Raw genomic sequence first — 14,008 nt, forward strand, 5'->3', positions numbered from 1 at the left:
CAACCAAATTACTCAACCTAAAAAACAAAGTGTGTTTTCTGCTATCATGATCAAAATTATTTCTAACTATATGAACTGTTTTAAATGTTGGTGTGTTCACACAATGGAACACTGCTTTGAAATTTAAAATGAAGAACTATTAATACATGCAACTGTATAGGTATATGTCAAAAACCTTATGCTGAGCAAAAGCAGCAACACGAAAGAACACATACTGTATGATTTCATTTATATTCATTTCAAAAATGGGTAAAACTGATCTGACAGAAATCAAAATATGGTCACAGTGGGTGTAGAAAGAATGAATGAAAAGGAGCACAAAGGAACTTTCTGGGGTGATAGAAATCGATGTTCTATATCTTGTTTTATACACCCTTTGTAGTTACATGGGTGTATATAATCGTCAAAGTTCATTGAGCTGAACACCTAGACCTGTGTGCTTTTTATATATAAATTAAACTTCCATGAAAAAATTAAAATTATATTTTTAAAATATCACTTTGCATCAATGGAAGAACTCAAAACTTACCACGCAATTTCTTTTCACTGCAGAACATTATTATACCTGATCTTTCACCAGGTCTCAAAAGGTGGCCTACCTAAGAAAACAGAAGTATGCAATATTAGTATCTGAAAAATGCACAATAACTACAAATTTATCTCCTTTAACTTTCTTCCTAGACAAATCTAGATAACTAGGAAGTCACTGACACAGGAAAGAACAACAGATTTAATTTATCAGGCTTTAGTCCAGCCAGATAAGAATAATTCTGTACAAAAATAATCTATTTGTATTTTAAAGGCCATATGAGACAACTCAAGGTAAGCACAAATGCTCCACTCAATTTGGCATTAAAATTGAGTCAAATATATCTCATATCCTGTGAATCAGAATATCTCAGGGGTGAGGTTCCAGAATCTGCCTTTTATTTAAGTGCCGTAGGTGATTCTTTCACAAGCCACAGCTGAGAACCACAACTGAACTTCGAGAGCTATGTGTGAGAGGAAATTATTGCCCAGGCTCTAGAGAAACAAAATGCAATCCAAAACTTTTCCTCGATTTATTCTCATGTATGTAGTCTTCACCAGGCAGTTATTTTTTTAAAACAAGAATAATATCATTATTATATTTCATTTTTTCCCTACATGTGGCCTAATTTCCTTCATATTGTAAACTCTTAGAGATTTAGAATGATAAATGAAAGAGCAAACAAGTGATTTCAAACATTCAAAACCCAAAAGACCATGGAAATAAATGCACCTTTGCAAACACATGACAGTGTAGGCAAAGGTACTGACCACATGCTCTTTCAGTTAGGAAAAAAAATGACTGGTTTGCTTCCTGCTGAGGAAAGTGGTGTGGCAGGATGCGGCCAACATACATAAAGAAGAAGTTGGTCAGTCATACGGTGACCAGAGAAGGGGAAGAACAACACTTATGGCTTAGTAGTTACAAGAAAAGAGGTTGCAGAGGAAGTTCATCAACACGCACTGCTCCACTACAAATCCCCGAGAAGTCTAAAAAGCCTGAGACCATCATTTCTTCCTTTTCTGGCCCCTGGGGTATGCCTGACAAATACGGTCACAGATACTTTGCAGGACCCAGTGTTTTCTAGGGGCCAGGTTACTAAAACTTATGAATCCAAGCAAGGACATAGGGGTGTCGCTGCCGGGTGTTGCTAAAAGCAAGGCTAGGTCATCAAATATGACCCCATCAGTAACTCCCCTGTTGCTCCCTCCACACCTTCAACCAGCTGCCAGCAAAGCTGCCCAAGACCATCCCTCATAGCCCCGCCTCTCTACTCCCCTACCCCAGCCCCAGGCAGTGGGTTATCTCTAGGACATGCCTGCTGACCAGTGCTCGCTCTCCCCCTATGTTCCTCCCTTGTTCCAGGCTTGGCCACCTGTAGACCAGTGTCCACATCAAAGCCAGAGTTATCATTATAAAAGGGGAATGGCATCATGTCACACCCCTGCTAAAAACCCTGCAAACACCTCTTGTTGGCCTCAGGAAAAAAACTCTAACATGACTCCTAGGACCTTCTGCAACTTGATCCCTGCTCATCTTTCCAGCCTGATTCCTCATCACTCTCCTTCCCTGCTCCCATGCTTCCCTGTACCTCCTCATGTCTGCACTCCAGAAATATACAACTCAGCTTCTTTCCATTTGGGGGCCTTCACACATGCTCTTCCCTCTGCCTGTAGCCATCTGTCTCCACTCCCTTTATGAGACTAGCTCCTATTCATCTGTCCAATGTCAACTCATATATCATTTCCTTTAGGAGGCCTTCTCTGACTTCCCCAAATCAGAGATAGGAGGAGCACTTCCTGTGTGTTCCCGTAGAACCTGGCACTGCCCATGTGAGAGCCCCTATCACTCTAGAATACATTTTTCCATTATATTGGCTATTTCCCCATTATTCCACAAACTCCTTTAGGACAAGTCTCCATAGCTGTATCTCCAGCATCTAATGCCTGTCTGGCACATAGTAATGCTCAGTAAACACTTGTTGAATGGAAGATTAATTTATATGAGAAATGGAGGAAGGGCTTCCAGATGCTAAAAGACACTTTCCTTTTAGCAACTATCCCTCCCTGGATCCCAGACCCCAGGCCCCAGCCCCAAAATGTCTTAGATCTGCCTTCCCAAGCTGGAGTGGCTGCAGCTTTTTTGGCTGCTCTCTCCTTTTTTCTGGTCCCTATCTTCCTACACACCCTTATCTTCAGCCTGGGAAGAACCTCACAGCACGAGCAAAACTGGGTTAGCAATAGGAAGAGTGTTGCAGGCAAATTGAAGAGCAGAAGAAAGAAGAGAAAATGAGCAAACCTGGGGAGAGGAGGCACTAGAGTTATAAAGGAAGATTCACAAAAAGGATGTTTGGTGGTAAAGACTTCCTGTCAAAAATACCACAGACAAAAGTGAGTTTTCATCCATGAAGGACTTTGTTGTTTCTTTGTTTCACAAAATACTCAAAAAACAAACAAAAAACAAAATTGTTTCTGTTTCACAGAATAGTCATAGCAACAAATACAAAATGGTATTAGGCAGGTGAATGAATTCTGTGACAATGACATCTGTATCTGGTGGCCCCACTTGGCCAGAGGGTAAAGGCTCATCAGCAAGCCCTAAGCCAACTTGTCAGGGCTTGAAAATTCTCCAGTGGGACTAAGTCAACATGTTCTGTGTTCATGGGCTGAGTCCCCAGAACAGAGGAAAGGAAGAACCATTCTTCAAGCAAGATGTAAAAAAAGGGGACTCTACACCCAAACAGCGGCAATAAGAATGCAGGCAGAAGACATTTATCTCTCAGAAAGCTAATCAAAGTACCAGGCACTTGGCAGCTTATCCTTTCTTTGTCCTTATTGGTTTGCTAGATTGGTGTGAGGGACTGGTACTAACAGATAACAAAGATGAACTTAAATACAATTGTGTAATATAAGGTAACTAAGGAGAATATATCCATGTAACCTCTTCTCTATCTTATTTTAGATCTTCCTGCTAGCACTTCTCATTTTAAAAGTTCCTAGACATTCAAACATAAAGCAATGTCATATTCTTCCGTATTCTTCCTAAAATTACTTTTAAAACATACAGCTATGTTGCTACTGTTAATTTCTCCGATACCACCTTCCAAAGTATCTTTGAAACCTTTTATTTTGAACATACTGAATAAATCCATTTTTCAATTTTAGCCATTTTTCCTTTTGTAGAAAATATTCTGTCATGGTAATTATACAATCGCTATGGCATGAAATAAACAATATTTCTATAAGATTTCCAGAAGTTGTTTCTTATTAATGATCCTAGTCAAGTGTTGTCACTCTAAAACATAAAGTAACATCGAAAAAATAAGAATTGACATTCAAGTCCATGTTTCCTCAAATCCAGTCTTTTTCTAGTAGCAATGGCAATCAGGTATACTTTACGGAGGACTCATAGTAATGTAGCAGATTCTAGTTTAACTCTAGAAGCAACATTTAGTTCTGTCATTCTTGCAAATTTATCAACTCACCAAAATACCACCACTGACACTCGCTCCACCTCTAAAGGTTGTCGAAGTAAAGAAAAAGTCATCTTTTGTTGAACTTTTGGAACAGTAAAGATCTAAGGAAATAGATTAAACAAAATCAGTTGAAAGAAAAAGGTTTGCTAAAGTCAAGTCTAGCTCTAGAAGCAGGAACTTAGGATTTTGAACTTTAACGCTTTATAAGTACTGAAGCAAACAATATTTACAAGAATAAGTTCTCCCTCTTAAAAACTGCCTCAAAGTAGAGGAAATGGAAAAAGGAAAGCTGCTAGATGAGTCTTATCTTACCCTTAGCTTCATCTTACACCAGGGATTAAAATGGTAGTTTCTTCATGTGAAAATCCTAGAGGGTTGTTTTTAATAAGGGAAGTGTGAGAAAGTAGAGAGAGGAATGTAGCAAATAATAGCTAAGGACTTTACATATATTAATTTATTTTAAAAAGCAGTGCATATTTGTTTTAAAGATTGAAATTCATACTTCCATAAATACTTTTTTTTTTTTTTACATTTCAAGTTTAGGTGTTGAATCTTGGTCACAGAAAATAATTTTCTAATGCAAGAAATAGCAAAGTCAAAAGAAGATGCCAGTTTGTACAGGGAAATTAAAGAGTTGGTTTTAGACACCTTGATATGGAAGATACCAAGACCTCCATGCTGGAACTGCTACTTAAGCATCCTGTGAGGAAGAGGGCAGCCTTCCACAAGGAAGTCTCTTCTTACAGTGAAAACGGGCACATCTGGGTGCAGGTGACTCAACACTTTAAGCAAAGGATTAAAATGGAGAGTCTCTTTAATGATCTGAGGCCGTTCAGCAATCAAGTTATTACAGCTAATTCCCCTTGCTCTGATTACATGCTCACCAAGCAACCTGCTGATAATAATTTGCTTTCCCACAGAAGCCTGCCCACAGGGAAAGTATGCACTTGTCATGATGAAGTGAACATTCTGGTTCTCCTGACAGTTAGAGTATGTATTTTAAATTAATAAATTGTCATTCTTATTTTATATCATCAGTTTCCTGAGCTACTATTAATCTGCCCCCAGAAAGATCTGTTTTGGGTGTGCTATTGAATTATGGTCCAAAGTCTACAGGACAAATGGCCCACTCTGGCCATAGTAAACCCACCAAAAGCCATCCAAGAGAACAGCCCTCGCAGCTGTTCAGGGGGATGGGGAAGCAGGATATGGTGGTCAGAAGCCCGTCCTTTGGGGCTACACACCCTGTTCTTGGATTCCTGCTTTTTCCACTAACTCATTACAGAATCTGGCGCAAATAAGCTCTGTAAACCTCAGAGCCAATCTGGGTGGGTCGTGGGGACAGGGCACATAATGAGAGTGTACATTTGATATTAGTTATCTTAAAGGCAGACCATTGATGTCTCCTTGTCAATGTTTCTGCGTAAACATTAGGAACAAATGAGGACAGCAAGTGTAACTCCTTTAAGACATCCTGCAATAAAAGAAAGGAGATAATGGCTTGGCGGGGGGTTCATGCCTGTAATCCCAACACTTTGGGAGGCCAAAGTGGGAGGATTGTTTGAATCCAGGAGTTCTAGACCAGCCTGAGCAAATTGTGAGACCTGGTCTCTACAAAAATAAATAAATAAATGGACATAAGGGTGAACAGGTGATGGGACTTAAAGAGAAGCTGTGTTTGCAGTGAGGAGCTAGAGGGCATGTGGTAAACTGAGGGGTTAGGGCCAGTGGAAAGAGAAAGATTGAAAATATGAAGTAGAGTGACAGAAAAGCAAAGGAATTAGAGGGGATTGGAAAAGAAAGGGAAAAGGAAGGAGCCAGGGCATTTGAGGAAGAGACAGGAACAGTGGAGGCCAGGAAAAAGCACAGGCAGAGCCTTGACAGCCCCCTTGCTGGCCCAGAGACCTGCCCAGGCGAGCCCCTCCCTGCCTGTCTCCTATCTGAGAGCCTAGGGAGGAACTGAAGTGTTCCCACCAGGGTGGGGATCTTCTACTTCCTTTGGGTGTGGGTGTTCTCCAGTTCTCTGAAGACTCAGGACAAAGCAGGCCAAGGAGGAAGGGACCCAATATGGAATATGCCCAAGCCCAGACTCAATACCCAACGTGCCCAACCCCAGATCTCCTTCTATGCTCCCTTCTCAGTTCCGTTCGGCTTGCCTCCTCTCCCCTTTGGAGGCAGAGTACTACACAGGAAAGACTTTTAGATTAGCAAGGTTCAAGTCCCAGCTCAGTGGCTTTCTATCTAGCATTACTTTGAGCAAGTCACATATCCTGCGTGAGACTCAATCTCTACATCTGTAAAGTGGAGATGGGAATGCCTTCCTCCAAGCTGTGTGAGGTTAAGTACACGGGTAAGAACAGTTCACTCCATAAAAGCGTGTTCCCTCCACCTCATTTCCACCTCCCCAGTCTACTTTTTCTCCTCTTACTCCATCTCCTTCTCTCCCAGTTTCCTTTCCACTTCCGTAACATTTTTTCACAATTCTCCACAAGGCCCCTGCTTCCCATCCCAACCCACCATCTCCCTGAGGACTAACACCCAACCAAGCGTGGAGAGGAAGAGGCTCCCTGTGAGGGCTGCATCAGTGTGGTCTTGAGCAGGAGCTGGGTCTGAGGATGTCAAGAAAGGATGACAGGAGGAAGGAACAAGACTTCTCTCCTCCAGCTGCCCAGCCCTTCCCCTTTCCTCCCTCTGGCCCTAGGTTCCCAAAGCCTGAAAAGCAAAGCCTCAGAGAGTCCTCCCACCCTGGGACCCATGTAGGGGTGACCTTGCTGTCACACCCACAGGCATCCCTGCCTGCCAACCCAAAATATTACCTGCAGCCCCAGTGCTGGCCCCCTGAGGAGCAGGTAGGATTGGGGAACTGAAACTCAGCTATGAGACCCCAGAGATGGGCAATCCAGATGAAGCAGAGAAATCTCAGCCTTGGGAGCTGAGAGAGTGAGAGAAAAAGGAACAAGCCCAGGCTTCTGTCCTGCATGTGTGCAGCTTTGAGTGTGAGTGTGAGGGTGGGAGCTAGAGATAATTCTATTTGGTATCAGTGACAGCTGCCAACAGCCACAGTGCTTGCAGATTGTAGGAAATGTACAAAAGTAGAAGTAAAAAAAAATATTAAGCCAATCTGTGTATGTGTGTATGTGTGGGTGTGTGTAAAAGCCAAATTTATAAGGGCAGGAGCGGTGGCTCACACCTGTAATCCCAGCACTTTGGGAGGCTGAGGTGGGTGGATCACCTGAGGTCAGGAGTTCGAGACCAGCCTGACCAACATGGAAAAACTCCGTCTCTACTAAAAATACAAAAATTAGCTGGGTGTGATGGCACATGCCTGTAATCCCAGCTACTCAGGAGGCTGAGGCAGGAGAATCACTTGAGCCCGGGAAGCAGAGGTTGCAGTGAGCTGAGATCATGCCATTGCACTCCAGCCCAGGCAACAACAAGAAACTCCATCTCAAAAAAAAAAAAAAAAAAAAAAAAACAAAGCCAAATTTATAAATGGCTTGCAACTACAGGTATATGCAATTACCATGCCTCAAACAATAAATTATTGTTATATTTCCTGTATAACATACAGCAGGTTAATTGTTGTGAGTTGCCATGTCCATATGGGAGTCTCTTTATATTCTAGTCATGCAGCCATTACCCAGCCACAACATTTCAAAGCTTCCCTTCGTCCTCTCATGTATCCCCTGTTCATTTTCCTTCTTGGTCTCCTAGTTTCCTTTTTTTTTTTTTTTTTTTTTTAATTTCCATAGGTTATTGGGAAACTGGTTACATGAGTAAGTTCTTTAGTGGTGATCTGTGAGATTTTGGTGCACCCATCACACGAGTAGTATACACTGCACCCAATTTGTAGTCCTTTATTCCTCACTCCCTTCCTACCCTTTCCCCCTGAGTCCATAAAGTCCACTGTGCCATTCTTATGCCTTTGCATCCTCATAGCTTAGCTCCCACTTATGAGTGAGAACATACGATGTTTGGTTTTCCATTCCTGAGTTACTTCAATCAAAACTTCAGGAAACAATGGAAGTACTTATAGAAATGCATTCTAGTTTCCTTTTCTCCTTCCCTTCTCTTCCTTTCTTAGTCTGCTCTTGCTGGTCTCTTTCTCATTTTCCCCTCCTTGTCCTCATCCTGTCCCTCTTCTCTCAACCCTGCTTTGGCCATCTTCCTTCCTCTTCTCACTTCCCTATTGCTCCACCAGTGCTGGCATTAGGCCGCCCAAGTTTGCTCCTGTTAACCCTAGAATCTCAAGCAAGTTCCCCTCCCTTCTAAGCTCCAGTTTTCTCCTCTGTGGACAATCACAGTAACTCATAGGATCACTAGGAAAACTAAACCAAGCCATCTCCATAAAGAAATTAGCTCAATGCCTGCTGCCACAAAGTTAGTACTCAATAAGGGAAAGCGATGATTATTTTTATTTTTCTTAAAATGTATTTTTTTAACTCTCCACATGGAGAAAACCTCCTACCAAATTTGAGAACCATCTCCTCCCTCTACTGACATTCAATTATCAAAGACTTATCAGGTGCCTACTCTATATCTAACCTGGGCTGGGCATGAGGGAGGCAAAAATTCATTTCCAGTCTTTCAAAAGCCCACAGTCTGGTGAAGATGAGAGCAGACAGACACATAAAAGACCACTCAAATGGTGAGTGTAGGCCAGATGCAGTGGCTCACACCTGTAATCCCAACACTTTGGGAGGCCAAGGTGGGCAGATGCCCTCTATCTCCTCACTTGAGTCCAGGAGTTTGAGACCAGTCTGGGAAACATGGCGAAACACTGTCTTTACAAAAAATTAGCCAGGCATGGTGGCTCATGCCTCCCACTGCTTGAGAGGCTAAAGTGGGAGGATCACTTGAGCCCAGAAGCTCAAGGCTGCAGTGAGCTGTGATTGTGCCACTTCACTCCAGCCTGGGTGACACACGAGACCCTGTCTCAAAATAAATAAATAAATAAAAATTTTAAAAAAGGATGATGAGTGCAGGGCTATGGTAGAAGGAGGGATGAAGAACTATGGAGGCAGAGGAAAGGCAGTCACCAAGCCTGCTTTGCAGAGTCAGCGAAGACCTCATGGACGGCAATTCTGAGTGGAGTCCTTTTGAAAGGAAAAGAAGAGCTTGCTAAATAAAACAAGGTAAGGACAAGTCAAAGGAACAGCGGGAGGAAAGGCCAAGTGTTGTGAAAGGGAAGGAAGGTTTGCGGAGCAGTGACTGTCATGGCAAGCAGATCATACAGGCATAGGAAGAATGTGCAGTGATATGGAGCTGGCAAGGCAGGTAAGAGCTGGATTATGAAAGACAGGATCATCTTCATCATTGTCCTCATTGTCACTGCCATTCACTGGGGACTTGGCCTTGTGCTAAGAACTTGACATGTGTTGTCTTATTCAGTCCTCACCAAAACTCTACGAGCAGGAATTATCATTATCCCCATTTTATAGATAAGGTGACAGAGAGCATTGCTATGGTCAAGATCTTGTGGTTGCTCCTGCAGGTTGTGGGGAGACAGAAGAGGTATCTAAGTAGAATGGCACAATTAGAATTCAGCCCTCTTTTCCATTATCCTTGTTCCCTTTTGTCTCTCTGTGCCAGTCCAGGCTGTCGGAGATTTTAGGAAGGTTAATCTCACAGTATGGGCTGGCACAAAAGGAGATGGAGGAGCAATGACAACTGGCAAATGGGGCTGAATTCTAGAAATGTTTCCATAGTTAAATATGCAGTCTATAAATGATCTGTATGGGCCAGACATGGTGGCTCATGCCTGTAATCCCAGCACTTTGGAAGGCCGAGGCAGATGGATTGCTTGAGCCCAGGAGTTAAGAGACCAGCCTGGGCAACATAGTGAGACCCTGTCTCTTCAAAAAAAATAAAATAAAATAAATGGTCTGTGTGTTTGGATGCAGAACAAGGAGGAATCTGGGGTGACTTCCAGGTTTTTGCCTTGGGACACTGAGGGATAGAGGTGCCACTATGATGATAAATACAGCAGTAAAGGGAAAAGGAGGAGAAGGTGGAGGGACAGAAGAAGGAATTGGGATGAAAAAATAATGAATTTAGTTTGAACATGTGGGCTTAAAATGCCTCTTGATCATTGAAAACATCTTCACAGCACTAAAGACAAAAAAACAGATTCGTAGACTTGGAATCATCAACATATAAGGAAGGAGTGAAGTCAAGGGGAATGAATGACCTCACCCAGAAAGGACAAGAACAAAGAGAGGTGAGGAAAGGACAGAGGATGAGGAACAAGGACAGAGCTCTAGAGGGCGCTCAACTTCAAAAGAAAGGTCAGAGAAGGATCCATTGAAATGAAATGCTGTGGCCCTCCCTCTGTGCCCTCTTCCCCTAGGCATCTAGCACGGTGCCCAGCACTGGGTAGGTACTCAAACTCCAGTTGAGTAAATAAAAGGAGAGAGAAAAGCAAGGTAGCTTTAAAGTAAGGAAGGAATGTGTTTCCAAAAACATATCAATAATATTTAATATTTAATTAGAATTTTATTAATATTTGAAATATATAATGTTGCTAGGAGGTTACTATTTTTTAATATCTTTTCATGAGAGATCCTAAAAATAAATACTTGTTTCTACTTCTTACTCATGCTATACAAGAATTTAGATTACACACATTAAGTTTTGTTTTTTATTTTTTATTTATTTTTTTGTAGAGACAGAGTCTCGCTCTGTCACCCAGGCTGGAGTGCAGTGGCCTGATCTCGGCTCACTGCAACCTCCACCACACAGTTCAGTCGATTCTCCTGCCTCAGCGTCCTGCGTAGTTGGGATTACAGGCACCCACCACCATGCCTGGCAAATTTTTGTATTTTTCGTAGAGAGGGGGTTTCACCATGTTGGCCAGGGTAGTCTCGAACTCCTGATCTCAAGTAATCCACCTGCCTCAGCCTCCCAAAGTGCTGGCATTACAGGCGTGAGCCACTGCATCTGGCCAAACATACATTAAGTTTAATTTCAATGAGAGCTACAATTGCCAATTTACTTTTAGATGGTTAGTTAACTCTTTTCCTACTAAATGAAAATATTCAATATGCCACATATGAACAAAATAAAATTCTCCCACCCACAAAAAAATCCTCCAGGGGCACAAAAAAATCATTTGTTCCCTCATTTTTAAAGATTTCTGCATGATGAGACAATATAAAGGCACAATATAGGTAAAAATAAATCACTCTGTGGTTTCTCAAAAAAACTGAAAATAGATCTACCATATGATCCAGCAATCCCACTTCTGGGAATACATCCAAAAGAAAGGAAATAAGTACATTGAAAAGATGTCTGTACTCCCCTGTTTATTGCAGCACTATTCACAACAGCCAAGATATGGAAGCAATAATATTTATTTTTGAGGAATAAAATTTTTAAATGTGGTATTTATATACAGTGGAGTATTATTCAGCCATGAAAAAGAATAAAACTCTATCATTTGCAGCAACATGGATGGAACTGGAGGATATTATGTTAAGCAAAATAAGCCAGGCACAGAAAGACAAATATCACATATCCTCTGTCATATGTGGGAGCTAAAAAAGTTGATCTCATGAAGGTAGAGAGGGAGAATGGTGGTTACCAGAGATTAGGAAGGGGAAGAGGAAGAAGGGGATGAAGGTAGGCTGGTTAATAGGTGCAAACATATCGTCAGATAGAAGGAATAGATTCTAGTATTTGATAACACAGTAGTATGACAATAGATAATGATAATTTATTTTTTATTTATAATAAGCGATATAGATATAAACGATAAAATAAACAATATAGATAACGATAATTTATTGTATCTTAAAATAGCTAGCAGATTTGGAATGTTCCCAACACAAAGAAATGGTAAATGTTTAAGGTGATATATATGCTAATTACACATCGTATGCATATACCAAAATATCACATGTACCCCATAAATATGTGCAGTTATTACATATCACATAAAAAATAAAAAATAAATTTAAAAAAATCAAAACTGAAATCACTCTGAGTTTACGTTTTGCAGTAAAGGCCAGCATGGAGCAACAGCTGAGTAAAACGGGCAGGGGAGATACTTCATGGGCACAGGTGTTGGTAATCCCACAAGAAAACCTGTGTTTCCTCCTTTCCTTTCTAACAAGACTTCAGCTTCCAATTAATGTTTTTCACCAGTTTTCTTTTCTTCAAAACAGCTAATTGTTAACCAGGGACCTGAGACACTCTCTTGCCTATAAACAAAACAACTAGAAGAGACCTTTTTCTGTTCAGACAAATTTTAGCACTAAAAACATAACCCTCAAACCTCAGAGGGATAGCTCAGTGCAAACTGTTCATGTCTAAAGCATAAATTGACCATAAACAATATATTGAATAGGTGCGCTGGATACAAACCCCGTGAAAAAAATAAAACCATCTACTACCAAAAGAAGTGACAAAGACCTACAAACCAAGAAGAAATGCACCTTTATGCTACTATCATTGGTCATTTAATAGGCATGCTAACAGAATAAAAAATAGAAATTTCAAACAACAAAAAAAAAAGTCATATCTCCCATTTCCAACTAATTCCCCCAAATTTATTTTTTAGCAAAAGGGGAATAATAAAGAATATTTGTGAAACCTTAGTCACCAAGATGAAAACAGCAAAACAAAATAGGGATCTGGAGAAAAGAAACAGATCGTTCCAACCAGCCCACAGCTAAATTTCCACTTCATCTCACTAACTATTGAATGCTACCCATCTACTCACCTCAACCCAGACTTAATCCTCTCCCCCAAAAGGAAGATTTCCCAGCAGTGCAGGAAGATCAAACAGGTATCCATTCCATGACCATGCCAAGGAGAAAAGCAAGGCTACTCTGAAAGCTCGAGGGATGATACAGAAAACAAACTGGGTCTCTAGGGGGCATTCTCAAAACCCTGAGATCAACTCCCGGAAAAACACTCTTGACCACTTACCACCACCGGAAGCTGCTAGATGGCAATCCGAATCAGCATCTCGTCAGAAGAAGAGGAAGACGTTACAAGAAAGCAGCTTCACTGCCAGTGAGGAATTGAGGGAGAAAAGCACTCCTTGGAAAAATGCTGAAAGCCCTGAAGAGCCTCTCCTCCCCTAGTTGCCTGCTCCTGCTGACAGGACAGAACTGGTTAATCTTGGAGAAACAAAAGGAAACTCCCAAGAGGCTGGCTTCTGAGGATGGCTTCCTCTGTGGGAATCAAGAATTCAGAAAGATGAAAATGAACAATGGAAGGGGACACCGGCTACCAGGTCTACTTACCAAACTTTTACCAGCTCTTGACTGAGCAAGATAAGCAAATCTCTTTGCAGTTCCCACCTGCTCTTGCAGAGATGAAAGAATCAGCAGTGGGTTTTTGTCATGTTTCTTTTTTGTTTTTTTTTTTTTTTTACAGGGGAAGTTCAGCTCTCTTATGATGAAAGCTAAGCGTACTCAAGCGAGATTTAGTAGGCAAAGCAATGACACTTCTTTCCCAACATCCTTAATTTCAGCACAGAGGATGCAAACATTAATCCCGATGGTACCAAAGAACAAATGCACATAGTAAATGGATTTATATTTTTTAGTTTGGAATTGCTTTTAAGGGGGTTCTGGTTGTTAAAGCGGGATTAGATGAAAATAAAATATTTTGGTGCATATCTATTTTTAAAAGGAAAAATATGGCTTCTTTTAAATATGACTAAAGCCATCTAGGAATTTTCCAGAAGTTGCATCAGATTTGCCAGTTAAGTACTGAAATCAAATAGATTTTAATCATGTCTCTATAACCAGAGCAAGCTAATCCCCTGCACACCGTCAACTCCACTCTCCTGGAACATCCTCACGCTGGGCCCTCAGGTTTTCACGGAAACAAGAGCCTTTTCCTACCAAGGCTCCACAGTAACAAGAAACTACAGATTTCTGGAAATAAGAGAGATGGCTTTCTTTCTTACATGATAAAAGAGGATCAAGAACAGCTTAGAGCAGGAAGCAATCATCTCTTTTAAATGTTTAAAATAAAAAACACTTTTAAAT

The 14,008-nt window shown here is 41.2% G+C and overlaps 1 protein-coding gene across 9 annotated transcripts in view; it reads right to left on the reverse strand.

Moving 5' to 3' along the window:
- The window catches only part of ATP8B4 (ATPase phospholipid transporting 8B4 (putative)), a 334,774-nt gene that overhangs the window by 263,012 nt on the left and 57,754 nt on the right, over window positions 1-14,008 (reverse strand). For 4 of the 9 annotated variants that reach the window (XR_008513460.2, XM_054531023.2, XM_054531025.2 and 1 more), the window contains exons 1-3: window positions 12,727-12,914; window positions 4,014-4,105; window positions 530-599 (exon numbers count right to left, since the gene is read on the reverse strand). Coding sequence is in view for 8 of the 9 variants with exons in the window: in XM_054531023.2 (XP_054386998.1) it covers window positions 530-557 (28 nt within the window). In the remaining variant the exon portion in view is untranslated. 9 annotated transcript variants of the gene reach the window in all.

Source organism: Pongo abelii, chromosome 16 (assembly GCF_028885655.2).
Source record: "Pongo abelii isolate AG06213 chromosome 16, NHGRI_mPonAbe1-v2.0_pri, whole genome shotgun sequence".
Taxonomy (NCBI): Eukaryota; Metazoa; Chordata; class Mammalia; order Primates; family Hominidae; genus Pongo; species Pongo abelii.